Raw genomic sequence first — 23,894 nt, 5'->3', positions numbered from 1 at the left:
GGGACTGTGGTATGTACTATCACTGCCAACAGCAGCACTGGCACGAAACCCATCTTAATAGTTCCCAGGCTCACATGACGGTTTCAATGAAGTTCCAAAACAAAATGAGAACTATCAGGACAGAACAGTTCTTCTAAATGTATTCCTCTTTGCTGAAGTGTACACAGCTGCTATGTTAAAACTTAATTTTCTTTTAAGATATAATATTAATATGGTTGAGTTTTATGTCAACATCACATCATGCCTGGGTGACCAGAGGTTGATAATGAATCAAGTTTCAGAAAACTTCTGTAGTTTTACAAGCACACAAAGCATTTCCCTAACAAGTAAGAAAAGCACATATCAAATTTTCACTAGTGAAACATCTATAATTTTAAACAGGCTATCATTTGTATTTGCACTATGGATATTTTCACATGAGCCATCAAAACCCATCTGGGTTTGCTTTCTGAAATGAAAGGACGACACAGCAAGGAACTTACCTGTTCCCTGGGGAAAGAAGCAAACCTGGGGTGTCCTGAAGAGGTGCAGGAGCAGCCGGCAGGTCATCCTTGCCCCAGGCTCAGCATCTGGATCTCCACAGGCTATGGAAGATGGGATGTGGACATAAAGCATCTGCCCAGGACCTTGCAAGTCCCAGTGGCAGGCCTGGAAATGTTCTACCTCACAACCCCATTTTAAATGGGAATACAAAAATTTCATCAGCATTTATGGCCTTGAGTGATTAAAAACCAGGACAGAATAGTATGATTTTTGGTAAACAAGAGACCTACATATGGCAGAAAATAATGCATAGTTAAAATTGATAGTCGAAGCAGAAATAAGAAACACAAACCTAAGCAGAAAGTGAGAAGAAATGTGTGAAGCAGCCAACAAAGAGGACCATAGCTAGAGTACTCTAGGGATGCTGGCAAGGACAATGAGGTTAGAGAGAAAAAGCAGTATCAAGCAGACTGATGCCAGAAGGAAATGCACAACCTGACTAGATCTGGCTGACATTTGAACATATAGCATATAGCAGAAGAGAGCTGTGAGCAGAAGATGAAGATGCATAACATAAGGGGACGGTGTGCTGCCAGCAATTCTGATACCACTTGTCACATACGGCTTCTCTGATCTAGCTTGGAATTGCTCCTTTCAGGAGCTTGCAGTGACACACACACTGCAATGCACAATAAGTGGCATTCCATACAAGAGTGAAGCTCAGAACACATTACTGATTCAGTCAAAGGAGACTTCTTAAACTGAGAAGCTTAAGACTTAAGTTCTTTTCTTAGTATTTTCTTACCAGCTGCAAGAAGAGAAGGCAGTGCAACATGCTGAACTACATCTTCCAGAGAAAAGCACTGCCGGGCAATCAGTATAGCAATGAAAGTGGCCAGGGAATCATGAAATGACAGGTCACTCACCTGGAAAGAAAAACATTGCAAGGGTTCACATAATAGTGCACACACAACTGACGCGACTATTAAGAATAAATATTAAAATGTTTACACATAAGTATTTGTCTCTAATTTTAATGCATTTCCCAAATATTTTATGGCAAATATTGATAATTTTAAACTTAATTTTAGCAAATACCTACTTCAAATACCACAAATTCTGAAATAAAAAGCATTAGCTTTATAAAAACTTGACAAATTTTTATCATTGTATAAAACCTGATAACATCAATACTCATTCCTTAGCTTCAGGACAAGGATATGTCCCAGATATACACAGCTTCAATCTGTAATCAATATGTACTCAAACTATAGATAAATATGTTGAATCAGATACTGGACAACATAAGTCACCATAAGTCTGTTAACTTTAACAGGACTACAGTCAGTTACAACAGGGGAATAAGGAACAGCAAAGTATGCCACCCCTCCTACAGTCTAAGACCCAACACCAAAGCAGGTCTTTAAAATAAAATATAGTTATTTACACAACTCTCAACATTTTAGAAAAGTATACAGACATGCCTGCTCCTTTTAAAGAGTACCTTTGATATTCTGTATCATTCTGTAATAAACAAAAGAAAAAATTTACAAAGAGGAAACTCCAAGCACTGCCTAAATTCTACATTAATCCTGAAGATGCAGGAAACAACTAAAAACGAATCAGGAATCTCATTAAAAGCCTTGAAAACTCAAATGGATAAAGGACCAAATTTGTGCTCCATCTTTTGTATTGAATGGAAACCTTACTACACCCTTAAGTGCAGCCTAGGTAAATAGGTTTAACAGGTACTTCAGAAGACATTGAACTTACATCCACACTGCACAGCAGATCATTGAAGCCCCAGACGTGATTTGAAGAGCAGCAAAGAGCTTTTACAACCCCTAACCACTCTGAGCTAAGAACCGTGCAGCATGCCGTCAGCTCTGAGCAAAGGTTTGCTATGTCATTAATCCTAGGAAAGAAGAGAAAAACTAATACAAGAGCAAGAGATATTGAAAACAATAAATATTTAGGTCAAAGCAGATCAGTGACTGGAGGAAGAAGTTGTGTTTCCTCACTTAAGGTGGGGTTTTACACTTAAATGTGATTATGCTACTGTACATATAATCTGTTGTTATTCAGTTATGGACAACTGAAGCATCTTGCGGAAAAAACCCAGTATGTGACTTGTACCCCATAACCTGCAGCCACCCAATCTGCAGTAGCACAGGGCCTTTATTTTGTGTAAACGCTACTCGATATACCCTGTGTTCTCATTAGTTTTTCTACCAGTGCTGAGCTGCCCAGGAAGAGGGATGGAGCATCCAAACCCCCACTGCCTGCAGCCCACCACAGCAGATGGCCTGCTACTCTCTACAGGGACATGCTCTGGCCTTCCCTCAGTGCTGTCACACAAACAGCAGCTCCATCCCCTTTTATGCAAAAATGTGACAGTAAAGTGGTGCATGTGGTGCACATTGCCCAGCACCCAGGTCAGCAGTGACTGACATCCCCTTGCAAGAGCCCTCCCACCCTGTGCCAGGCCAGCACTACTGTTCAGGAGAAAAGAGAGTCACAGAATCAATTGGCATTGATGAATTTCACTTCACAGACCATATACAGTATGATGTGTGATTCGGTGTATGATTCAGAGTTATGTAACTTTTTCAAAAAAACAGAGCAGAGTTGACTCATGCCAGTGCAAGTTATTTTTTCTCTGTTGCACAGTGAAACTCGTTTGGCCACATTTAGATGTTCCCCTTCGGTGCTCTTACAAAACTGCTTCCTCTGAGCTGCACTGCTCAGCGAAGGATGCCCCACATTTCACAGAATCAACAGAATGGTTTGGGTTGGAAGGGACCTTAAAGCTTAGTTCCAATCCCCTGCTATGGCAGGGACACCTTCCACTAGACCAGGTTGCTCAAAGCCCCATCCAACCTGGCCTCGAACTCTGCCAGGGATGAGGCAGCCACAGCTGCTCTGGCAGCCCATTACCACCCTCAAAGTAAAGAGTTTCTTCCTACTATTTTATCTCCCCTTTTTCAGTTTAAAGCCATTACACCTCATCCTATTCCTGCAAGTCCCTCGTAAAAAGTCCGCCCTCTAAGCATTTCTGGGGCCTCCTCTAGACCTGCTCTGGACATTTTAGAGACTGCTTTATACTGGGGACAGGGAGAAGAATAGAGGAACTGCACATACTTTGGGCAGGACTCAACCAGAAAAGAAAAAAAAGAAAATCAAATGCACAATTTCCTTGAGTTTTGAGATCTGTCAGTGACCTTAACAATGGCCATTAGCTACTGCTGTGCCAAGGCCTAACTATCAATACCACAAATTTTTTAATAAAAATTGGAACAGGATCAGAACAGAACACCAAGTTGTGTAAAAGTAATACTGGTGCTGAGGGCAGGAATAAAGGCTAGGTGCAGCATTAGTGTCTGTTTCACCCTGCATCATAGACTGCAGAATGGAAAACCAGGGTAAAACAGTTTCAGCACTGCAGTGCTTCATTTGCACAGGAAGGCCAAGTTTATGCTCTTGTATGCTGGAAGGAGGAAGCAACTGAGAGAAGAACACCTGAATTATGAAAGAAACATACTGCCAGTGTGAAATCTAACGCTGATATTGTTTTACTGTGAGGGTTTTTCATTATCCTTCTTGTCTGAATCTTGAGATCATCTAAAAAGATATAACATAGACTTCACATCCAAGCAGTATTATGCTGGATCACACCAAAGCTCTACCTGGCAGTGGCAGGAGCCAGTGCCTGCCGGTGTTGCATGAAAATTTCTCCCAGCAGTGCTGTGGAAATGCAAGTCTCATCCTAAATTCTAATCATGGGGGATCAGCTTGAACTGTGTACCACAAGGCAGAAGCTACTCTCAGAATATAACAGGCAGTTCTTATACCTCTAGTAGCTTCTAGACAATAAAACTCCTAATAATGCACATGAAGATGAAATCTGTAAGTAGTAAATTACACATTTAAGAAATGAAACACTGATTGCATCAGGAGAAGGAAGTGACCTAATGCAGAACCCTTCCTCATTTACAGGCTTCTCATGAGCAAAGATTGTGCTGAGCTGCTCTGCCTGAAACAGCCCAACTGCTCATATGAAAAACACAAACTGCCTCACAGCAAGTACTTTCTACTTGTTAATCCCTTCTGTTAAAATGTGCAGGTTGATTTACTGAAATAACTTAGAGAAAACAATAAATTTTCAGCAACCAGAAAGAATAATGAATGAGAACAATTGCCAGAGACACAAAAGAAAAAGGTGAGAAGAAACCTCATATACACCTTGTAGAAAGCCATCCAGTTCTAATTCCGGCATAGTTTTGCCTTACCTTCCTGCATCTTGGTGCCCCATGCACACGTTCATTAGCGCATTGCAGACAAAGCTGTAGCGGTTGGCAGCATTATCACTCAGGACCTTGCCCAACATTGAGTAGTTAATGCTGTGAGCAGAAGGATTCTCAATAAAATCTAGCATGAACTCTGGGTCCCACAGTAAATTGGAATTTGAAGGCTGAACATTGCTGTATATCGTTTGCTTCACCTTAGAACAGGCACTACTGAGGACCAAAAGAAGAGAGAGTTGCCAAAAAGAGTACTTTGTGGGAATGCTGCTGAATATGCCACATGGCATTAGAAAATTATAGTTTGGTTACCATTCTGTGCATGCTTGCAAACTTATTTTTGATAAGGTGCATCTACCAGGAAACAAAGCTGATAAACCAATTTAATTCAAGTTTTCCTGCAAATAAACATTTGCATTTCCAAATCGCTTATACGGCATTTCTGTGAATGAAATGGTGAGCAGCTGGACAAGAACCACCCATTCATTCCTTCCTAGCCATAACTTCCTGAGTATCAGATGCCTCTACAGGGAATGGTAACAGTACTTCATAATGCTGCTTCCTGTTACCACACAGTGAACTGCAGTGGTGGTAAGAAGAATTAATTAAGGAAAAAGGAGGTAATGTACCTAAGTTTAAAACTCTATATTTGGTAATAATGAGACATAACAGACAACTTTTTAAAGCTTGGGTCAGTAAACAGAGAAAAGATACTCAAAGGCCATATTTTGTCAGTAATAATTATGACAAAAGGTCAAGAAATGTTCCAGGTTAGGAAAGCCTGTATTTTAATTTGCTTTCTTCAGGGCAAAAAAAAAGCGTTAATGAAGAACAAAACTTTCACCCATAAAGTGTGAGCAAAGCAGACTCTGAAACTGTATTTGCACAAGAAGTAATGCTGGGGGAGTGGTCAGGAGATAAGATTAAAAAAAAAAAAAGAGAGAAAGTAAAGGACTGATTTAAGAAAAGGAAGTTTAGTGAACACAACCAAATACACTGAGCATATGAAACCAAAGCATGCAGCTCACTTAGTAAAACCCAGTCATGAGAAATACTGCAGATGATATCAGAAGCCATTTGCAAAGCACCGCAATATACAGAAGGTAAGTCTCTAATTTTAAACATTTAAGGACTGTAATTTATTGTTGCTTCAAACTGACTTAGAGAAACAGACGGACTTAGTGTGCTGAAAGGGGGCAAACAAAGCTGCCACATACAGACAACTGTTTTGGGGTTTGTTTCAGTTGTAGCAAGGAAACAAAGAAGAAAACAAGTGTAATGCTACTACCTTACATACAGCTGTTTAAAAAATGCATACATAAAATTTATTGCCAGTTTCCAAAGAATTTCTAACTCCATTTATCAGAAAAAATGGGCTTCAAATCAAGTGCTGTATATCCTATATTTAATATATGATTTAATACCTTAAATATATTTATATTACTAGATGATGTTTTGATTTTCTGTTGTAGGTTAGGATTAATATTTCTTTTTTTTGTTGTATTACTGAACTTTAGATTTAAGTCAGAAAAAGGAACATACAGCTAAGACACTTCTGTAGCTCTATATTTCAGATTTCTTTTCCCTAGCCTTTCTCATATTAAATGCTACAGTTCCCATGTGTTTGTAAACCTATTAAAATATTAAGGCTATTACTGAGAACTCTTTTCCTGCTCCCTATGAAATGAAAACCACAAATCTGAAATATGCAAAACAAAACCGGGTACATAAACTAGGAAGGGAAACAGTAACTGAAGTGGTTTGCAAACTTAACAAGATACATATTTACATATGAAAGCTTTCCACCCCCCTTTAAAAAGTACGAGCCAAAAAAAAAATCACATGGATACCTAAAACATTTTTTTAATTTAAAAAATCAAGGAACTGAGCATTTCAGCATAAAACTTCACAAACTCAAACATGTTTGTGCCTCTCCCCACATCAAAAGAAATATTTAATAGAATATTACATCTGCGTCAGCTAAGATTTTGTTATTTTTCATTCCAGTGTTGTATTACAGCCAATTGGCTGATGCGTTATAAAACTGAATCAGTCACACAATAATCTGTGAAAGCATAGGTGTAAGTGGAAGGGTCCAGTGCTGCACGGCGCAGCTGCCTCAGCAGCTCGAAGCCAATGATCCCTGCATCCCTTGCCTGCTTGCCCCATGGCCTGCTTGCCACTTGCAAAGCAACCTTTTGAGCTCACCCCTGCTCTGTACAGAGGGCTTCGCCTCTGCACCTCCCGAGCACACACCCACTCAGCGTGAGGGCTTTGCAGACCACACGCTGTGCTGCCATGCTGGCACAGGCCAGAGAATTGCAGCCCACATTAGTATACAGGCTAGGCAGTGGTGAGAAAAATCCCATTACCACCCACCTGAAGAGGTCTCCAAACTTGCTTCTCAGGTGACTACAGGACACGTACAGATCATAGAGATAAGCCAGAATACACCTCTCTGGGGAAGAGCACTCTGAGGGATTAACAACATGCTTTACCACCCCGCACAACCTGCAAAAACAAAAGCATTCTGAGCTTACTCCAATACACCTTAGAAGTGCATCTGATATTTTTATGTAACGTATAAACCTCACCATTATCTAGGTAGCATAATGACAGCACTTACACTCAGGGAGCCCACAGCAGAACGGGAGGAGCAGGAAGGAAATCCAGATAATGCAATTTCCCCCTTTTCCTGGGTCACCAAGTGTGCAGGTCCCACCAGCCCCCAGCGGCAGGGAGCAGGCTGTGGAGGTGAGCCATCCACTCTGCTCACCTGGGCTCACTTACAGCCTTCCAACAGCACCATGATAGCTGGTCTCACTACCTCAGCCTAAGCACACTTTTTTGCTTAAGAGAGAATACCAAAAATATATGTTGGAAAACTGTAGCTGCCACAAACCCTTCGAAGACTTGCGCAGTTTGGTCTGAGTTGAGGATGAGACAGGCATGGTAACGCCGCAAAACAGCAACAATGCAGACGCACAGCCCTGTAGTGTAGCTTCCTGCCAGGCTGGATGACTTCAGCAGCAGCTCTGCCTCCACAACACTCAGCTCATTCAACAGCTGAAAACACATACACAAAAGCAATGAAATGAAAATAACTTCCAGGTTAAATACATAAAATGAGTGCAAAAAAAAAACCAACCAAACAAACAACAAACCATACATTAAGGAAAAACCATGTGGCAAACAGAAATGAAATTTTTGTCTTACTACAGGACAAGGAAAAGAAGGAGCAAAATAAGCTGTTCAAGTCTAAAACACATCCCCAGAGCGGCTCTTCAGAAATATGTTATCTGGAGTGAAGCCCATCTTAAAATACTCTAGAATTGTATTAATTTTGAAAGATTAAAAAAAACCCAACATTATAATGGTCAATGTAAGACAGAAGGGGAAGTATCTGGTATTCCATTTCAGAGGTTAGGAAACCGAAACAGATCAAAGTGCATGGCAGCAAATCAGAATTTGCAGTCCAGCTTGGGTTTTTTATGGTTTTACAGAAAAAATATCACAGCTTTACCCTGGCATAACCTCCCCCAAAAATGAACTCTGATTACCTGTATTGCGAAGTCTATAAGTCCATTGATATTCAGTGCTGGCTCCATGAGATCAAAGATGAGCTGTATATGGTGAGCCAAGGGAAGATGATATGATGTTCCTGAGGCAAAACTGGTTATCTGCTCGAGAACATTACTGGAGATCTGTGAAAATGAATGTTGAAAAGCCATACAGTGACTGAGGGCTTCTCAGACATACTAGTGCTCCCAAAGTCCTATTTTATAAGTGGTAATAGCAAGTGACAGCCTTTTGCAGATAACAGCACTAACAAATCACACCTGAGTATATCTATTACTCTGCTATCTTCCAAGTCCATCACATTGCTGTTTTATTTTCAAAACTGACAACACAAAAAATGCTGTTCTGCTGCTTTACAGCTGGGAGTCAAATATTTCTTAACATCTACAGTACTGATTTCTATTCTGTGCTGTATTTTGCTTTAAAAAAGAGGTAAAATCATTTTTTGTTTCATGTTACTGCATTGTGGTTTTTTATTGATGGTTTTCAGACAATTAATAACACGTTATCCTGCAAACAAAACATGTAATAAATTAATTCCAAAGCCCACAGCCAAAGCTGCTTTATAAAGTAAGTATCAAAAGTATATGCCTTTTACTTTGTTTCTAATGTTAGCCTTAACTTCTAATGTTAAGCTATACTTGAACACAGTAACACCTGACAAAGCGATAAAATCCTATGGTGATACATTTGCCCACTTATGTGTCCTAATATAAACCAGGAAAACTAGGCTTGCCATTTTAAAACTAATTACTTATGTTCTCCAGTCAGCCACTGATACACCTTTTAACAGTAAATTCTAATAAATAATTCAAATATCCAGAAAAGAACAAACCATATTATCTACCAGATTCTCTAAGAGACATAGTTGCACAAAAACACAGAAGAGTTTGCTGCCCTTCATGAACATCTATACAGTCAAATAACCTTGCACACATGCAAGAGATTGGGTGATGAGTATCTAATATAGCAGCAATCCCTAAACAATACTATTAATGGAAAATTATGTAAAATTTGTCATAAATTTTTCATTTAAAAATAATAAAATCCATAATAATCAAGAAAGCTTCTTGTAAACAAACCAACCAGCCACCCCCTTGCCAACAGACAAACCAAAACCCCAAATATCTACTGACGAAGGGATTTCAGAATGCCAAGGCAGCATTCTTCTTCTTGCCTTTGAAGAAGCAGTGCACTGAAAATTGTTGGTATGTACAAAACACTTCTAAAAGCCTAGATTTGCTTCCTATTTGATATCTCTACAGCTGAATGTAAAAGGCTACTATTTTATATAGGCAGTACCTGAGATGTCACCTGATGTTGATCAAAATAGGACAGCTGCTGTAGTTTTGTGAACACAGTCTCTAGGGTTGGAAATGCCTCTTGTTTGGTCTTCCTGGCTTTCTGCCCTTCATCCCCAACTTAACAGACACAAAATTATTTTGGTCATTTTATATTTAATGGATCCCTAGTAGCTTTTTGCATTATCACTGATTTAAAAGACAATAAAAATCTTCCTAAGCATTACTCAGGACTACATAAACCCTTACTTGCCCCAGTTTTCTGTTATATATGGGACAAATATAGGCCACAGCATGTAACAAGATCAAAGCTACTTTGAGGTTATTCCAATGCAAAAAAAAGGTAACACCCAAGAAAAACTGAAAAATAGTCACACAGTTTTACCAGGATGGTAAGGAATGTGCATTCCTCATTGGCCAGGATCTCCTGTTTCAGGCCTTAGATTAACACAACCATTTACAGCCAAGTTGCTATAATGAAAAATAGGGATTTCTCGACACATCAACCCTTTGCCATCCTGGGGCAGCCATACATAAGGCCACCAGAATACACCTTGAGCTACAGGACTCTCATCAGTACTGCATCCCATCACTGTGAAGGGGATGAAAGCCAAATTACATGATCAACATGCATGGCTCCAGACAACTTGCTGAGCACCTTACAGCTATAGGCTACCACACAGCATCATTAAAACATTTACCACCCATTTCGGTAGTACTCTTCTTATTCAGAATTTTGAGGATGTCTTTGGTAATCTTCTTCAGCTGATGCCTTGCTTCATCACGTTCCTTACCAACACCATAAAGGAGAATCATGCGCTGGTTACACTCATGACTTGAAGATTCATCCTGAAAAGACCAGATACAAGTGACATAAAATCATCTCTTTTCTTTTTATTGTCACCTCCTGTAGAAACCCAACCAGAGCAGCTCAGGCTGTGATAAACAATAATTAAGTCTTTGGCAAAAAAAGCATCTGCTGTGGTTACCAGTGTGGATGAAACACTGCCTAGTGAAACGACTAAAGAATAGGGGAAAAAACACAGGGGAAAAAAACATAATTTGATATTATGAATTATGTTTGCACCTCTAAGGACAGAGTCAGAGGATGCATATGGTGACTCTCTTAACTGTCCCTGGATTGATATTCAGCAGCAGATTAGTAAATAGAAGACTAGAAACTGTGACATTTCTCTTATTACATACAAGTCCCTTGAAAAAGACTGCAGCCCAACTCCTTAAATTCTGGTTTGCACATCCCAAAGAAATAAGAATGTGTATGGTTTATTTAAATTTGAACTAGTCATATTTAGTCCTTTAATAAGATGAGTCATATAATGTTGACACACTGCATATAATTTGCAATCTTGGAGCACTGCTCTGCAAGTCATACAATTATTTAGTTATCCAAACTAAGCAATCAATACTCCTTTCAACTACTTAATTTTTTTCTAAGAAATAAAGCTGTGTACAGAAATAATGCTAAAGAACCACAAAGCAAAAAGCAGAGCAGACGGGAGTGCAACTCTACACTCAGGAAAGTTGCAGAGTCCTACAAAATATAGGCTCTCTTAAAAATAGTGACTCCGTTAGCAGGCCAAAAGCAGGAAGTCAACAACTAATTCTTTTTTAAAATTCTGTTTCTCCCTCTCTTCTAGAGGGAACAGAAGCAGAAGCACCAAAAGCATCACCTGGACTTTGCAGCTGTCTCTGGCTAAGAAGTCAGTTGACAGCCAGAGGAAGGTCTAAGTCTCAGAGCTGGGATGCGCAGTGGTTCCTCCAGCTGCCCCTTACTCCGAGGGATGGACACATGCACACTCCTGCCTGCTCACAGAGGGAAGAACTAGAGGAACTGTGAACCACTCTGCCAACAACACTAGCTTCCCATCACGGAAACACCCAAGTATTTCATCGCTCCTCCACAACACACTACGGTAACCTTCTCCTTTATTTTGGGGTGGGGGGCAGGTGTCTGATTTTGCATGCAAAGGGAATACTCATTTTATTAGGATTAGACTTGGCAGCTGAATACATTATCAGCTTCAAAGCATAAACCAATTCATTTCTATCTTATAGATAGAAATAAAACTTTGTAGCTCTGTAAGGGTTATGTTAGGGATGTCTGGGCATTACCTGAGAAAGCAACAGCTTCCCTGAGTGCTTTTTATTTACAAAGGCAGAGATAAACAGAAATAGAGCAATTTTATGTGCACCTACACATCTGAAAGTTGCTCCTTTTGAAACACAGCCTTTACTGATTCAACATCCTTGTCCAGCTTTCCCAGGCATCCAGTTTGGATCAGACCTAATCTGACTAAGTTTTTTGGACTAAGAGCACCAGTTTTCAACCCAGCTACTGGTACCAGTGCTGCAGACGTCCAGCACACAGTGGCTGTGTGTGACAGGCCAGCTGGTGTACTTGGGTTTGCAGTAAGGGTGGTCTCGGAGGGGCACATCACTATGCAGGGGCTCAGTGGCAGCTTCACACAGGTGCTCACTGCAGAGCATGGGATGCTGCAACTCCCATTGAGGGTGGCTCAAGTCACTGAAGTTTTAAATTCACTTGCAACACACCACAGGTAAAGCAAGTGATTTAAGAAAAGGACAGGATAAACTGCCAAACTAGAATTAATGGTATACGTGAATACCCATATAAATAAAGCTACAAATAACTTCAGATTTTGCTGGCAAAAGCGTAATCTCTCAAGTAACAGATACCATTAGCTGTCAAAGTGCCAATACGTATAGCTGAAGAGCAGGTATTCCTCTTTTACTTTTTTTTTCCCCTTGAAAGCAACAAAAAGTGACTCTGTGGGATGCCACATACATCCTTTGAGCATCCAGGTGAAATGGCAGCAGCCCACAAGCAGCTATTCCCAGGGTCTGAGCAGGGGCAGGAAGGGGAAGGCAGAGATCTGCTTCAAAGACAACTGAAAGAAAGGCTGAAATAACACCACTGGGAGAAACAGAGTCCAGCCATACAGAAACAAAAGAGACATTCAATTCCTTTTACTTCAGCCCAGCACTGCTAAATATTCAGTCAAAATGAGTTTAAATGCTTCCCTTTTCCACACTGAGGAAGATGAGGGAAGGGGTATTTCTCCCAAGGAGTAGGTGGGCAGTTTGGATGATGGGTGTCATAACAGTGAAACTGCAGCCTGGACACCCTGTGTGCAGCACCATGGCCTGGCCACCAGCAGTGTGCGCTGCAGTGTGCCCGCAGCACACAGACCCACATACCATGGCCCTCACCAGCTCCTTGCCAGCTGTAATGCAAGCACCAGGGCCATGGGAACCGGGCCATCCATGGCAGGGTCCCCAGGTCTGGACCACACCCAGCAAGAGCTGTGCTGTCAGCTACACACACCACGGGACATGAGGCATGATGCTGGCTGCACCACCATGCCAGGCCCTTGCCCACCCCTGCAGGCAAGTCTCAGGAAAGCTGTGCAGGAAGCACACGAGGTCAGGATGGAAGCTCAGGAGATCATGATGGAAGGTCACCTTAGCATTTCAGTCACAGAATATCAAACCAGATCACCTACGAACATAGCTACATCTAGTGCTCTTCTCCTGTAGAAACCTGACATGCTCAGTAGAATAAAACACAATTACAGCAGTCAAAATCCCCAACAAAACGTTCACAACACAAAAATTAAAACTAGACTACAAAATATTGAAGTCTTATGATAGCTATAACTCAAAAATCAATTTTCTTTTTTGTTTTTATAGGAAAGGGTGGAAAGACGAAGTGCAAATGAAAGTCATAACCAGCTTCAGTTACCCTAGAAACAACAGCAACTGCACCAGCGATAACAGAATCAGTCAAGTAATTTTTCCTTTGCTTTATACAGTTTTGTTCCTGGTGGGTATCACAATGAATGGCCTGGCAATGTGGGTTTTTTTTAAAATATCCAGTAAATCCAATTTCATCATCTTCCTCAAGAACACTGTCATTTCTGACTTCCTTATGATCTTGACTTTTCCATTTAAAATCCTTAGCGATGCAAAGTTGGTATCATGGGTACTGAGAGGATTTGTGTGCCAGGTCACCCAGGTTGTGTTTTACTTTACTATGTACATTAGCATTTTGTTTCTTGGTCTGATAACTATTGATCGCTACCAGAAAGCTGCTTCACCATTCAGAACGTCAACATCAAGAAGCCTCTTAGGGGCAAAGATCCTTTCCACAGCAATATGGATATCAATGTTTGCTCTTTCATTACCCAACATGATTCTAACAAACAAGAAGCAAACACCTAAGAATGTAAAAAAGTGTGCTCTCTTAAAATCAGAGTTTGGCTTAGTCTGGCATGAAATCGTAAACTACATATGTCAACTTATCTTCTGGATTAATTTAGCAGTTATAGTTGTATGCTACATACTCATAAGTAAAGAACTGTACAAATCCTACAAAAGGACAAGATCCACAGGAAAGGCATCCAAAAAGACTGTAAATCTGAAAGTTTTCATCATTATCACAGTGTTCTTTATTTGCTTTGTGCCATTTCACTTTACTAGAATCCCCTACACGTTGAGCCAAACAAGAGATGTTTTTGAATGCTCCGCTCAAAACACCTTGTTTTACTTGAAAGAGAGCACGCTGTGGCTGACATCACTAAATGCTTGCCTAGACCCATTCATATACTTTTTCCTTTGCAAATCATTTAGAAAGTCTTTGCTCGACATGCTGTGCAAGCATGCAGCATCGTCAGAACTCAGAGCACAGATGAAGGAGCAGAACGAAGGAGACGACTCAGATGAAACACCGCTCTAGAGCTACCATGCTCCTTCTTGGCCATGTATGTTTACCTGTAGGTAGAAGCAGAACTACTCCAGCAAAGAGTGTTTAGAATTTCACTGACTTCTTTAGAAACTGTCCTGCAAATGAAGCACAAACACCCTGGAACCAACATCACTTGTTGCAAAAATTGTGAGACTAGAAAACTTGAACCACCCAATCACAACTTTCATGCTTGTAAGAATTGCTGGGAGGAAGTCTGAACTTATAGTCGGAGCTATAAGGAAAAAAATTAAAACAGACTCATGAAATGTTACAGATAAGATTATGAACTGCAAAGATTTTGTAGAAAGAATTGTCCGTGACAACACAAGATCTGGGAAATGCAAATAAAATACACAGTAAATGTGATTCTTAAATATAGGAACTCGTCACCTAGTACGCAACTGGCAAACAGAAATACATGACATAGGCATATAAATTAATAATCTGTGCAGATTTTGGGTAACAGAATAACATTTTGCTTATCTCATTATATTCTTGCAATTCTTAATTCATTGACCAGTAATTAACAGTTGTATGTCACAGGATATTATTTCATAATTGGGCTTATCTTGGTGTGAGTTAAATCTTCATATACTTCACCTAAATAAATAAATAAAAATGTACACTTTTATGGAGAACACTATATTATATTAGAAAATACACAAAGATTCAATTTACAGAATACTTAGGTCATAGGGAAAGACAGAATCAGGGTAAAATGCTTGCTGATTATTAAGGGCAGGTCTTTTGCACTATACAAAAATTCGAATGATGTTCCCTCTTTCATTTAGAAAAAATGTGAAAAAAACAGGGAAGTATTTTCAGGTATATAGCATTTTCAGGTATCAAAACCACCACACAGGAAAAGGTTCCTAGGCTACCATAATCAATTATGGTATGTTTATCATCCCTGCAAAACAGCTCCAATTCAGAAAAGTGTTTCACCATCATGCAAGAGCTCAATTCTGCCAGAAGTCATTGCTTGTCTATCCTTCTCTGGTACTTTTTGTGCCTGGCAGGGCATTGGGCATTTTTATGACTGATAAATAATTTCCTAAAGCTTAAAAGACAGTTCACTCACTTTAGCAACTTACTTAGTTTGTAACCTGCCCGGGTGAATTAAATAAAATTTTGCAAAATTTAAATAGATTTTACAAAGCATTTTGTGCACTGCTTATATTGACATACACACCAACACATATTACAATCAGTAACCGGGAGGGCACTGGTATTTCCGTAGAACCACTGCTGCCGCTGACTGAAGCTCGCTCTCTGCAACAACAGGTATAGCACAGCTCCCTCTGCACCACTCAGTAGTCACTGACAGGATACATGGAGGCACTTAGCACCCGCCTCTTACTGCTGGGAACAGTGTCTGGAGGTCAGTTTAGAAGAAAACATGCAAGGTGCTGCTGTGTACATCAGTCCTGGGGTATTACAATGGCCCATTCAGCTTTATCTAGTCCTTGATGAATGACAAAAAGTCAGGTCAGGCAGTTAGGGATGTGTCCTCCTGGTGACAGTAGTGAAGGTGACCTTCATCCTCAAGGCTCTTTGCTTTCTGCCAGCCGTTTAACACCAACATCAGCCTGCAGACCTACATTAATCAAAACGTAGCTACTAATGTACCAACTTGCTGTCAATACAGCTGCAGCTTGAGAACCTCAAAAGCAAACCATGCCTGCTCACAAGCACAGCTTGGATGTGAGCCATTCCCCACACAGCGGCAAGGAGCCAGAACCCTAAGTCACATCAGTCAACAGGAAAAATACAAGACAAATCACATGACTCAGTTAAACTTACACAAAAGGTTCTGTTTACAGAGCAATCCACTAGATTCCAACATTATACATAACAAACACATCATAAATACAAGCAGTGGCAGCGGCCTCTGCCAGAACCAGAAAGCATCTGTAACCAGCATGCTGCATCACCTGGACACACTGATGCCAAAAGAAGCCAGAAATCCCATTCAGAAGATCAAAAGTCAACATTAGACTCATGTGTCAATATTAACAGGCTGCTGAGAGAGCATACATCCTGAACATGTGCACATGACTTTGTAGATGAGACCAGTGTAAAGGTGTATAAACCAGTATGAGGGTGGCTCAGAGCAGCCTTTCTAGTCATGCAGCTGTGTCCGGAACAGGGGAATTCACACGGGCAAACAAAACCTCAGAGCTATTTTTCAGGATTATCCTGGAAAACTGTCAGGAAACGCTGTGTTTGTGTATCCTACATTTCTAAGATGAATTGTAACAGCACAGTGGAGGTGCCATCAGGTCTGTCCCACACAAACAAAAAAAAACAGAAAATTTGCCTGTTTGGATGGATATGATTTTTTTTTTTTTTTTTTTAGTTTTTTAGCATAGGAGAAGGGAGTGACTTTCTGACAAAGAGCAAAAGGAAGAGAGAAAAACAACAGCACTCAGGCTATACATGGAAATGAGGAAGGAAACAACACGCTACACCAACAGAAAAAGTCTCATTTTTCTACACATTTCCCCATTCTTAATACTTTGCTTGAGGGTCCTGTCAGCAGAGGAACAGTGGATGAACCAGAGATAGCCAAAAACACCTCTCTGAAACAGCTGCTGCCAAGCTTACTCAGGTATTTGTATGATCAGAGCATTCATGTGGTGTGATGGGGCACTCGGTCATTGGGCTTTCAGATGAAAAAGGCTGATAAGCAGCAGTGTGCACCTTATCTTGAAAATGTCATTTAAATCTCTGCTGAGAAGGGAAAAATGGTGTGTGCCTGGCAAGAAATACCAGAAGCATATTACTTCTGGGCCATAACTGTGAAATTTCTGTTCAATATTAACATACATTACCACATAAAGACAAATGGGGCTTGCCCTAGGCAATCTGCTGTTATACTTTGCTATTATATTAGTTTTCCATAATGAATATACACCACCTTAACTTTTCACTAGACAACAGTTAGTAGCAACTTAAACTTAGGCAAAGATTCAGATTCTGTGTTTGAAAGAACTAGAAGAACTTATATGAAACTATGAACTAGAAGAGCAATTGGTCAGTTTATTTAATGCATGTTCAGGTTTTGTGTTTGTGTAAATCTGCCAGTCACTGTAAGGAGCACTTAACTTTAAATACAGAATATTATGGTTTATGATTTCTCTCTCCTTTTCACTCTAGTCTATTTCCAGCCATGGGAGACTTTGCAAATGAGAGCATTGTCAGCAACTTCAGTGGAGCACCTTCCTCTGTGCTGTGCCACCGAGACACCACAGTCACGCATCTGGTCTTCCCAGCACTATATACACTCATCTTCCTGCTGGGACTCGTACTAAACAGCCTGGCTTTGGGTACTTTCTGCCACATTCCAAGCACATCAACTTTTATTGTCTACCTGAAAAATATCTTAGTTTCTGATTTGATAATGACCCTGATGCTTCCTCTGAAAATCCTGACTGACTCTGGCCTGGGACCATGGCAACTCAAAGCCTTTGTCTGCCGCTTCTCAGCTGTAGTGTTTTATGACACCATGTATATTAGCATTGTGCTACTGGGTCTCATTGCTTTTGACAGATTTCTCAAGATTGTGCGACCTTTTGGGAAGTTCTGGGTGCAAAACCTGACCTCAGCAAAGATCCTCACGAGTCTGGTCTGGCTGTTCTTCTTTGTTCTCTCTCTGCCTAACATGATCTTTTCAAACAAGAAAGCAACACCCCAATCTGTGAAGAAGTGTGCCTTGTTGAAGAATTACTTTGGGCTCAAATGGCATGAAGCTGTCAATTATATATGTCAGTTTGTCTTCTGGTCTGTTCTCATCCTCATGCTTCTATTTTATATAATTATTGCCAAAAAAGTCTACGAGTCTTATATGAAAACACAGAAGAAAGACAACAAAAGCGAACGGAGGATCAAAGGAAAAGTATTCATCATTTTTACTGTTTTTTTCTTGTGCTTTGCCCCCTTTCATTTCAGCAGGGTCCCCTATACCCTGAGTCAAACAACAACCCGAATAGACTGCCATCTGCAGAATCAGCTCTTTGTGGCAAAAGAAAGCACTCTGTGGCTGGCTGCCACGAACATCTGCATGGACCCCCTGATATATGTGTGCTTGTGTAAACCATTCATAGAAAAGGTGTTATGCAGGAGAGTAAAGACATTTCAGAAAACAGTTCATACAAACCCTAAAACTGAACTGGACACACAAATGTCTCCTACTGAATCTTGATTCTGCAGCTTCACTCGCTACAGCCTCTGTATATTCATTTAGACTTAAAAAAATAATTTGTTTTACTTCTGCTGTAGTAAATGAAAGGGCAGTTGTACTATAATATTAATACTTAATAAAACCAGCTAAATGGATTTCCCTATTGATGCTTGCTGCTTAGCCTTAATAGGCAAAAAGCTGTCACTCAAAGTGCTGGCCCTGATCTGACAGCAATCTTCTCCCAGGTTGGCCTCTTTCCCTGGCACCATCATCAGGAACCAAAGCTGTGGAAGCACAGTGCATCTTGGCTCTGCTTGTCCAGCAGCAGCAACACTGCTGCTTTCCCACCACAGAGGTCTGTATTACCCAAAGTCACCCATGTGTCTTCACAGCCATCACCATAGCATCAATGATGCATAACACTAACAATGATCACCCTGTAGCTTTGCTCCCCTCTGCTGGCTCTGCAGAGTGAACAAGAATGGAAGTTTTTCTGATTTGGTCCCTAAATCATGCCCACCGCAGAGAATACAGTCAAACAGTAGCCTATGAATTAAAGTACCTTCATATAACTTAAGACACAATCTACAGAATAAGTCTATCTGATTAAAAAAACCCAAACACTTATTTATTAACACTTAAGCTGCTTACTCACTATGGCTGCTTCTAAGGACAATTTAGCTTTCTTTGAGATTCAAACCCAGAGCTATTGACTTTGTATGCCAGTAATTCTTACACTGGGTGTCAGCTCAGCTGGCATGTCATAGGCCAGGGAAGAAAAAGAACAGAGGGAAGAAGGGCACAGTCCCTCCCCTACCTCCCCACTTCTTTCACACACATAATTACTTTCCTACCACCTCCACGGTTTCACCATCCTTCCCCTCCACTGCCAGCAGGGACTTCAGTGGAGAATGCAGTCAGCAATCCCCCAGTCATCCCAGGGCACACTCCTTGTGGGGACCAGCAGAAGACCCAAGGCTGCTTCCCAGCACCACTGCATTCATCCCTACCCTACTCACCAGGGAGGAGCACCCAGAAATGTCCTTTGTGGTGGCATGTTCACCCTTTCCAGTCCCAATGACAGGCAAAGAGAAGGAAGTAAGCAGCACTGTCTGACCCTCCCTGCCCAAAGAACCCCTTTCCACCTGGCTCACCACACCAGTCTCCCTCAGCTCTTCCATACGCAAAGTCCAAATGGGCTGTGCTCTATCCAGAAGCTGCTTTCTAAACCAAAATCCTGGAGGTTTTTTTTCACTATTTTAAGACATGAAAGCAATATCAACCATTTATTGACTCCAACTCTATAAAGCACATTAAAAACACTGTTAAATTTACCTTATCCTCAATAATGCTTTCTTGTTTCTCAGACAATGCGCCCCCATTACTGCCTGTCCCCTGACATACCTACTGCCTCTGCCTCAAGTGCTGCTCAGGTGACACAGCATTGAAGAAGGGGCTTCAGAGAGAACACCACAACTTGATTTCTTCCATCATTCGTACTGCTGGCTGTAGTGTCCATCACCCCTTCTGTCCATATCCTGACACTCATATCCCACTGCTCTGTGACACACTGGAGCCAAGGTGTGGGAGCCCCCAGCACCCTGCTGACAAAACACTCATGTCCCTGCTAACAAACTCCACCCCTTCCCAAGATCTCCTGCTAGCTTTGTGCCTTCTCACATGTGCTAGATGCTTTGATCACCACTCAGTTTCTATTTTTAGACATTAAATATTTACAGCAGCCTAGCACAATCACATAGGTTGCTCCATGCAGCCCAATTTTTCCTCAGCTGTTTTTAGATTACTGTGCATTAATTACATCTGCCTTTGGGATTCCCCAGCCTCTGCCACACAGGTAGATGTATGTCTCATTTAGTAATTTCTATTCACTACATCTTCTCCACTAGGCATGTTAAATACTTTCCACTGCTGTAACACCCTTTTACAACTGGAAACTGAATTAATCCCCAATCAGCTTCCAGCTGGTTCGAACTTCCATATAAAACCAACATTATATCAAAGAGCATCCTACCTTTCAGGAATAAATGCTATTCAGGAATTAATTCCTCTCTCCCTACACACACAAAGTGTTTAACAGGATTAACTTAGCTACTTTAGTAAAAATAAATATATTAAATTCTTAGCTGCTAAAATAGTCACCACTTTAGCAACTGATTAAAGAAACATAGGCATAGTCTGAAAATGTTTTTTCAAGCCTATTGACAAGCACAGCAATTAATGTAGTGACCAGAGCTAAACATCAGGAGAAGACAGATTTAAAACAAGCAGTGATCTTTCACCAGGGACGTGCCCATGGAAATCTGTGTTCCCAAGCTTTGGGTGTATATAGGGAAGAATTCAGCATGAAACTTTGCAGCTCGGTCTTCCCTCTTCTAAATGAATCACACCAGCACAGCTAATACAGAGATCCCAGGACTCTCAGCACAGACTAACATCAACATCTGGATACAGAAGTGGAACCCTGGCCCATTTTTGTGGTTTATTACAGAGAGAGACAGTAACATAAGATGGGCAATATGGCAGTGATACTATGAAAATGCTGAAGAACAGAAAACTTACTCTACTGTGAAAGTTTCATTTTCTCATTTCTACTACTTTTAACACCAGGCTCACTTTTTATGCTGTGCACAACCACACACTGGTAGGACACACAGTGAAGTATTAAGAGCCTGCATGTAAGGATGGGTGTAACCGCAAAATGGGCTGAGTTGCTTCTTAAATAAGGGGTGTGCCAAGGCTTCCAGAGGAGTCTTAATCACCTGTTTTTCAGCTGCTGCTTCTTCGGTAGGTAAAAGGGAGACAGACTTACCAAACTGCAGCAGAGAAATGCAAGGCGAGTGAAAGGATAGGACATCTGCTTCTTCCACTTACAGAAGAAAAAAAAAAAAAAAAGTCCTCAAAATTCTAACACTTGGGATTTTCACTTTTTTTTCTGCAAGTTTTTAAGTCCTTTGTTTTTCCTAGATTTAGCGCTTGTGCAAGACAGAGAAAATGCATGAAACATTCCCACCTTATGCGTACTCACTCCAATCCATCACCACAAGGCAGCAGCAGGACTTTTCCTTTCCGCAGCCAACTGTTCACTTTTGGCTTGCCTACACTCCACATAGAAGCAGCAGACAACCTAGAAACTGGAAAACTGGCACCAGGCCTTAAACTTGTTCAGACAAATTAATCTTATTCCAAGCTCCTATGGCCCACGATTCACACAGAAACTATTGACACTTTCTCTAAACATTTTTCCAGGTTGTTGGGTTTCCAAAAGGGGAACTACAGGGTACTAGGCAGTTGAGTTTTGTAGGAACTCAATCTTATTTGGGTACACAAAGGCTTTCATATATTTTTTGGTATTTTTTACTTTCTTGTGTTTTAGAAGAAGGAAATATACCTTTGCCTAATACACAAATCATCTAGCCTTCCAGATTCTGTATTAGACTGCCTCTTCTCAGAGGCATAGGAAGTTAATTCCTGAATGCCTAAAGACAAATTCTGCACTTCATACGTGTCCCGACTCTGGCACAGCGACACACATCCCTCCATCACAGTCCCTTTAACTCTGAGTACTGAGAAAACTCTCATAACATACAGCAGTACTTCAATTAATTAGAAATGCAAAATAACAATTTGCATCATGAACACAAGCTGGGAAACCAAGTTGAGCAAACAAGGTATTACCCATATGATGACACGCAAACACACAGAGCCAGCAGGTCACATATGAAAACTAAAGGCACTAGAACAGGCCTAAGTCTATAGAGAGGATCACCAAGCCAAGGTGTGTAACTCTAGGTTGCTTGTCAACATCGGGTGAGGAACAATGAAACGAGCTGTTTAAAGTCAGCTCTTAATTAGTCCCTTTCAGTGAAAGCCATCAAAACAGTGGTTGAAGTAAACCACCTAAGAGGAAGGGTCAAACTCTTCCAAGACACTTCCATTAACAAAAGCACCTCCACCTTGAACATCTGCAGGTAGAATGCTGGAGGAATTCTCCCAGTGTTGCAAGCCCTGATCCTGCTACCACTTTTCTATGCTTAAAAAAATGTCAGTCTCAAGTATTATCCAGGTGGTTAATCTGCTTTAAAAATAACCCTGTAGTTCATATTGCTAAATGTGATAGTAAAGTAGTTTTAGAATGAAGCAACACCATAACTTTTGTAATAATGTTGCTCAGGCTCTTATGAAATCTGAGAATTGCTCTCTAATCACCAGAACACAAAAAGGGACATCCAACCTTTAAATAATGTGAACAATAGTAAAGTTATAGGCTAGCTTTCAGCTTTTTACATCAGAGCTTCACATGCCTTTTGCACTGTTTTTACGACAAGCTCCACAGCATTTCCTTTTCATGTGTCAGCTAGTCCTGACATGCTCCAGCCTGAGAACAGCCAAACAACACATCTTACTTAAAAGCCTACTAGGGGATGCTAGCACAGTGGCTTCTAACTCATCAAGTTTTACTGATACACCAAAATATAGAGACTTGAAAAACAAACAATCTACTATTGCACCACATTCAAAAAACAAACAAATCCATTCCCATGTAGATTCTATGAATCTATTTATTAATTGACACTATTAACACAGACTTTGGTGTGTATACTCCATCCACAGAGTACCAACTATTAAACACATGGGTCCCTGCAGGAAATCAAGTTATATTTTTAAATATTTCAAGTTTCAATTTCTTCCCTTCTTGCCACACCACATCCTGCAGCACTGTTTCCTACACCCCAGCCTAAGACAACACCAGCATTATAAGTGCCTGAATAACAACAGTGCAAATCAACTGTCATGCTGTGTCCTGACTGAAGTCCATGGGACTGAGACCAGAGGAGCAACCACATCTGCCAGCACCACCCCAGGGTTAGAACTGTACCCAGTGCCAGTACAGTACCCAGCCTGGGAGCACATGATCTTGTGCAAAACACAAGCCAAATGTGTAATTTTCAGATTTAAGTGTTAGAATACTGTTCATGGTCAATCTGCAGATCTGCTTCCAGCCTTCAGCCCTGGCATCCAGGGGTCTGCTGTTCCTCAGAACAGTGGCAGGAGCTCATCTGACAGGCCCCCACCTGAGGGCCATGCTGCCAGGCAGTCTGCACAGAAACACTAGAAGCAAGACCAACACAGCACAAATGCTTTGTTCAGTGCCCAAGCTGTGAAGTCTCTGCTCTGCTAAGGACCTCTGACACTGGAACGCAGGGCTGTCCAAATATCCCAAAGGAGGACCATTTATTACA

The 23,894-nt window shown here is 40.9% G+C and overlaps 3 protein-coding genes across 5 annotated transcripts in view; 2 read left to right on the top strand and 1 right to left on the bottom strand.

Annotated features, from left to right (window-relative positions):
* The window catches only part of LOC101876094 (mediator complex subunit 12L), a 63,293-nt gene that overhangs the window by 37,691 nt on the left and 1,708 nt on the right, over window positions 1-23,894 (bottom strand). Inside the window, exons 2-10 of one of the 2 annotated variants that reach the window (XM_031054928.1) lie at window positions 10,366-10,513; window positions 9,666-9,784; window positions 8,345-8,488; window positions 7,687-7,850; window positions 7,164-7,295; window positions 4,773-5,000; window positions 2,257-2,398; window positions 1,289-1,409; window positions 483-584 (exon numbers count right to left, since the gene is read on the bottom strand). In XM_031054928.1, coding sequence (XP_030910788.1) covers window positions 483-584; window positions 1,289-1,409; window positions 2,257-2,398; window positions 4,773-5,000; window positions 7,164-7,295; window positions 7,687-7,850; window positions 8,345-8,488; window positions 9,666-9,784; window positions 10,366-10,480 — 1,267 coding nt within the window. In that variant the 5' untranslated portion in view covers window positions 10,481-10,513. Of the gene's footprint in view, window positions 1-482; window positions 585-1,288; window positions 1,410-2,256; window positions 2,399-4,772; window positions 5,001-7,163; window positions 7,296-7,410; window positions 7,550-7,686; window positions 7,851-8,344; window positions 8,489-9,665; window positions 9,785-10,365; window positions 10,514-23,894 lie in introns of those variants that run through there. The other variant, XM_031054929.1, reaches the window with a different exon arrangement.
* On the top strand, window positions 5,752-16,947 carry P2RY12 (purinergic receptor P2Y12). Of its 2 annotated transcripts, XM_005141163.3 has the most exons (4): window positions 5,752-5,887; window positions 11,323-11,598; window positions 13,397-14,478; window positions 16,810-16,947. In XM_005141163.3, the coding sequence occupies exon 3, from the start codon at window positions 13,422-13,424 to the stop codon at window positions 14,439-14,441; it is 1,020 nt and encodes a 339-aa protein (XP_005141220.1). In that variant the 5' UTR covers window positions 5,752-5,887; window positions 11,323-11,598; window positions 13,397-13,421; the 3' UTR covers window positions 14,442-14,478; window positions 16,810-16,947. The 2 variants fall into 2 exon arrangements, with proteins under 2 accessions (XP_005141220.1, XP_030910791.1); XM_031054931.2 differs by lacking the exon at window positions 16,810-16,947 and having other exon boundaries at window positions 13,397-15,599.
* Window positions 16,953-18,788, top strand: P2RY13 (purinergic receptor P2Y13). The gene is made up of 2 exons (XM_005141168.3): window positions 16,953-17,061; window positions 17,610-18,788. The coding sequence occupies exon 2, from the start codon at window positions 17,623-17,625 to the stop codon at window positions 18,652-18,654; it is 1,032 nt and encodes a 343-aa protein (XP_005141225.1). The 5' UTR covers window positions 16,953-17,061; window positions 17,610-17,622; the 3' UTR covers window positions 18,655-18,788.

The sequence above is a fragment of the Melopsittacus undulatus genome, chromosome 6, assembly GCF_012275295.1.
Source record: "Melopsittacus undulatus isolate bMelUnd1 chromosome 6, bMelUnd1.mat.Z, whole genome shotgun sequence".
NCBI classification, from domain to species: Eukaryota; Metazoa; Chordata; class Aves; order Psittaciformes; family Psittaculidae; genus Melopsittacus; species Melopsittacus undulatus.
The sequence above is the reverse complement of the archived record's forward strand: the minus strand, read 5'-3'. Positions and strand labels throughout refer to the sequence as shown.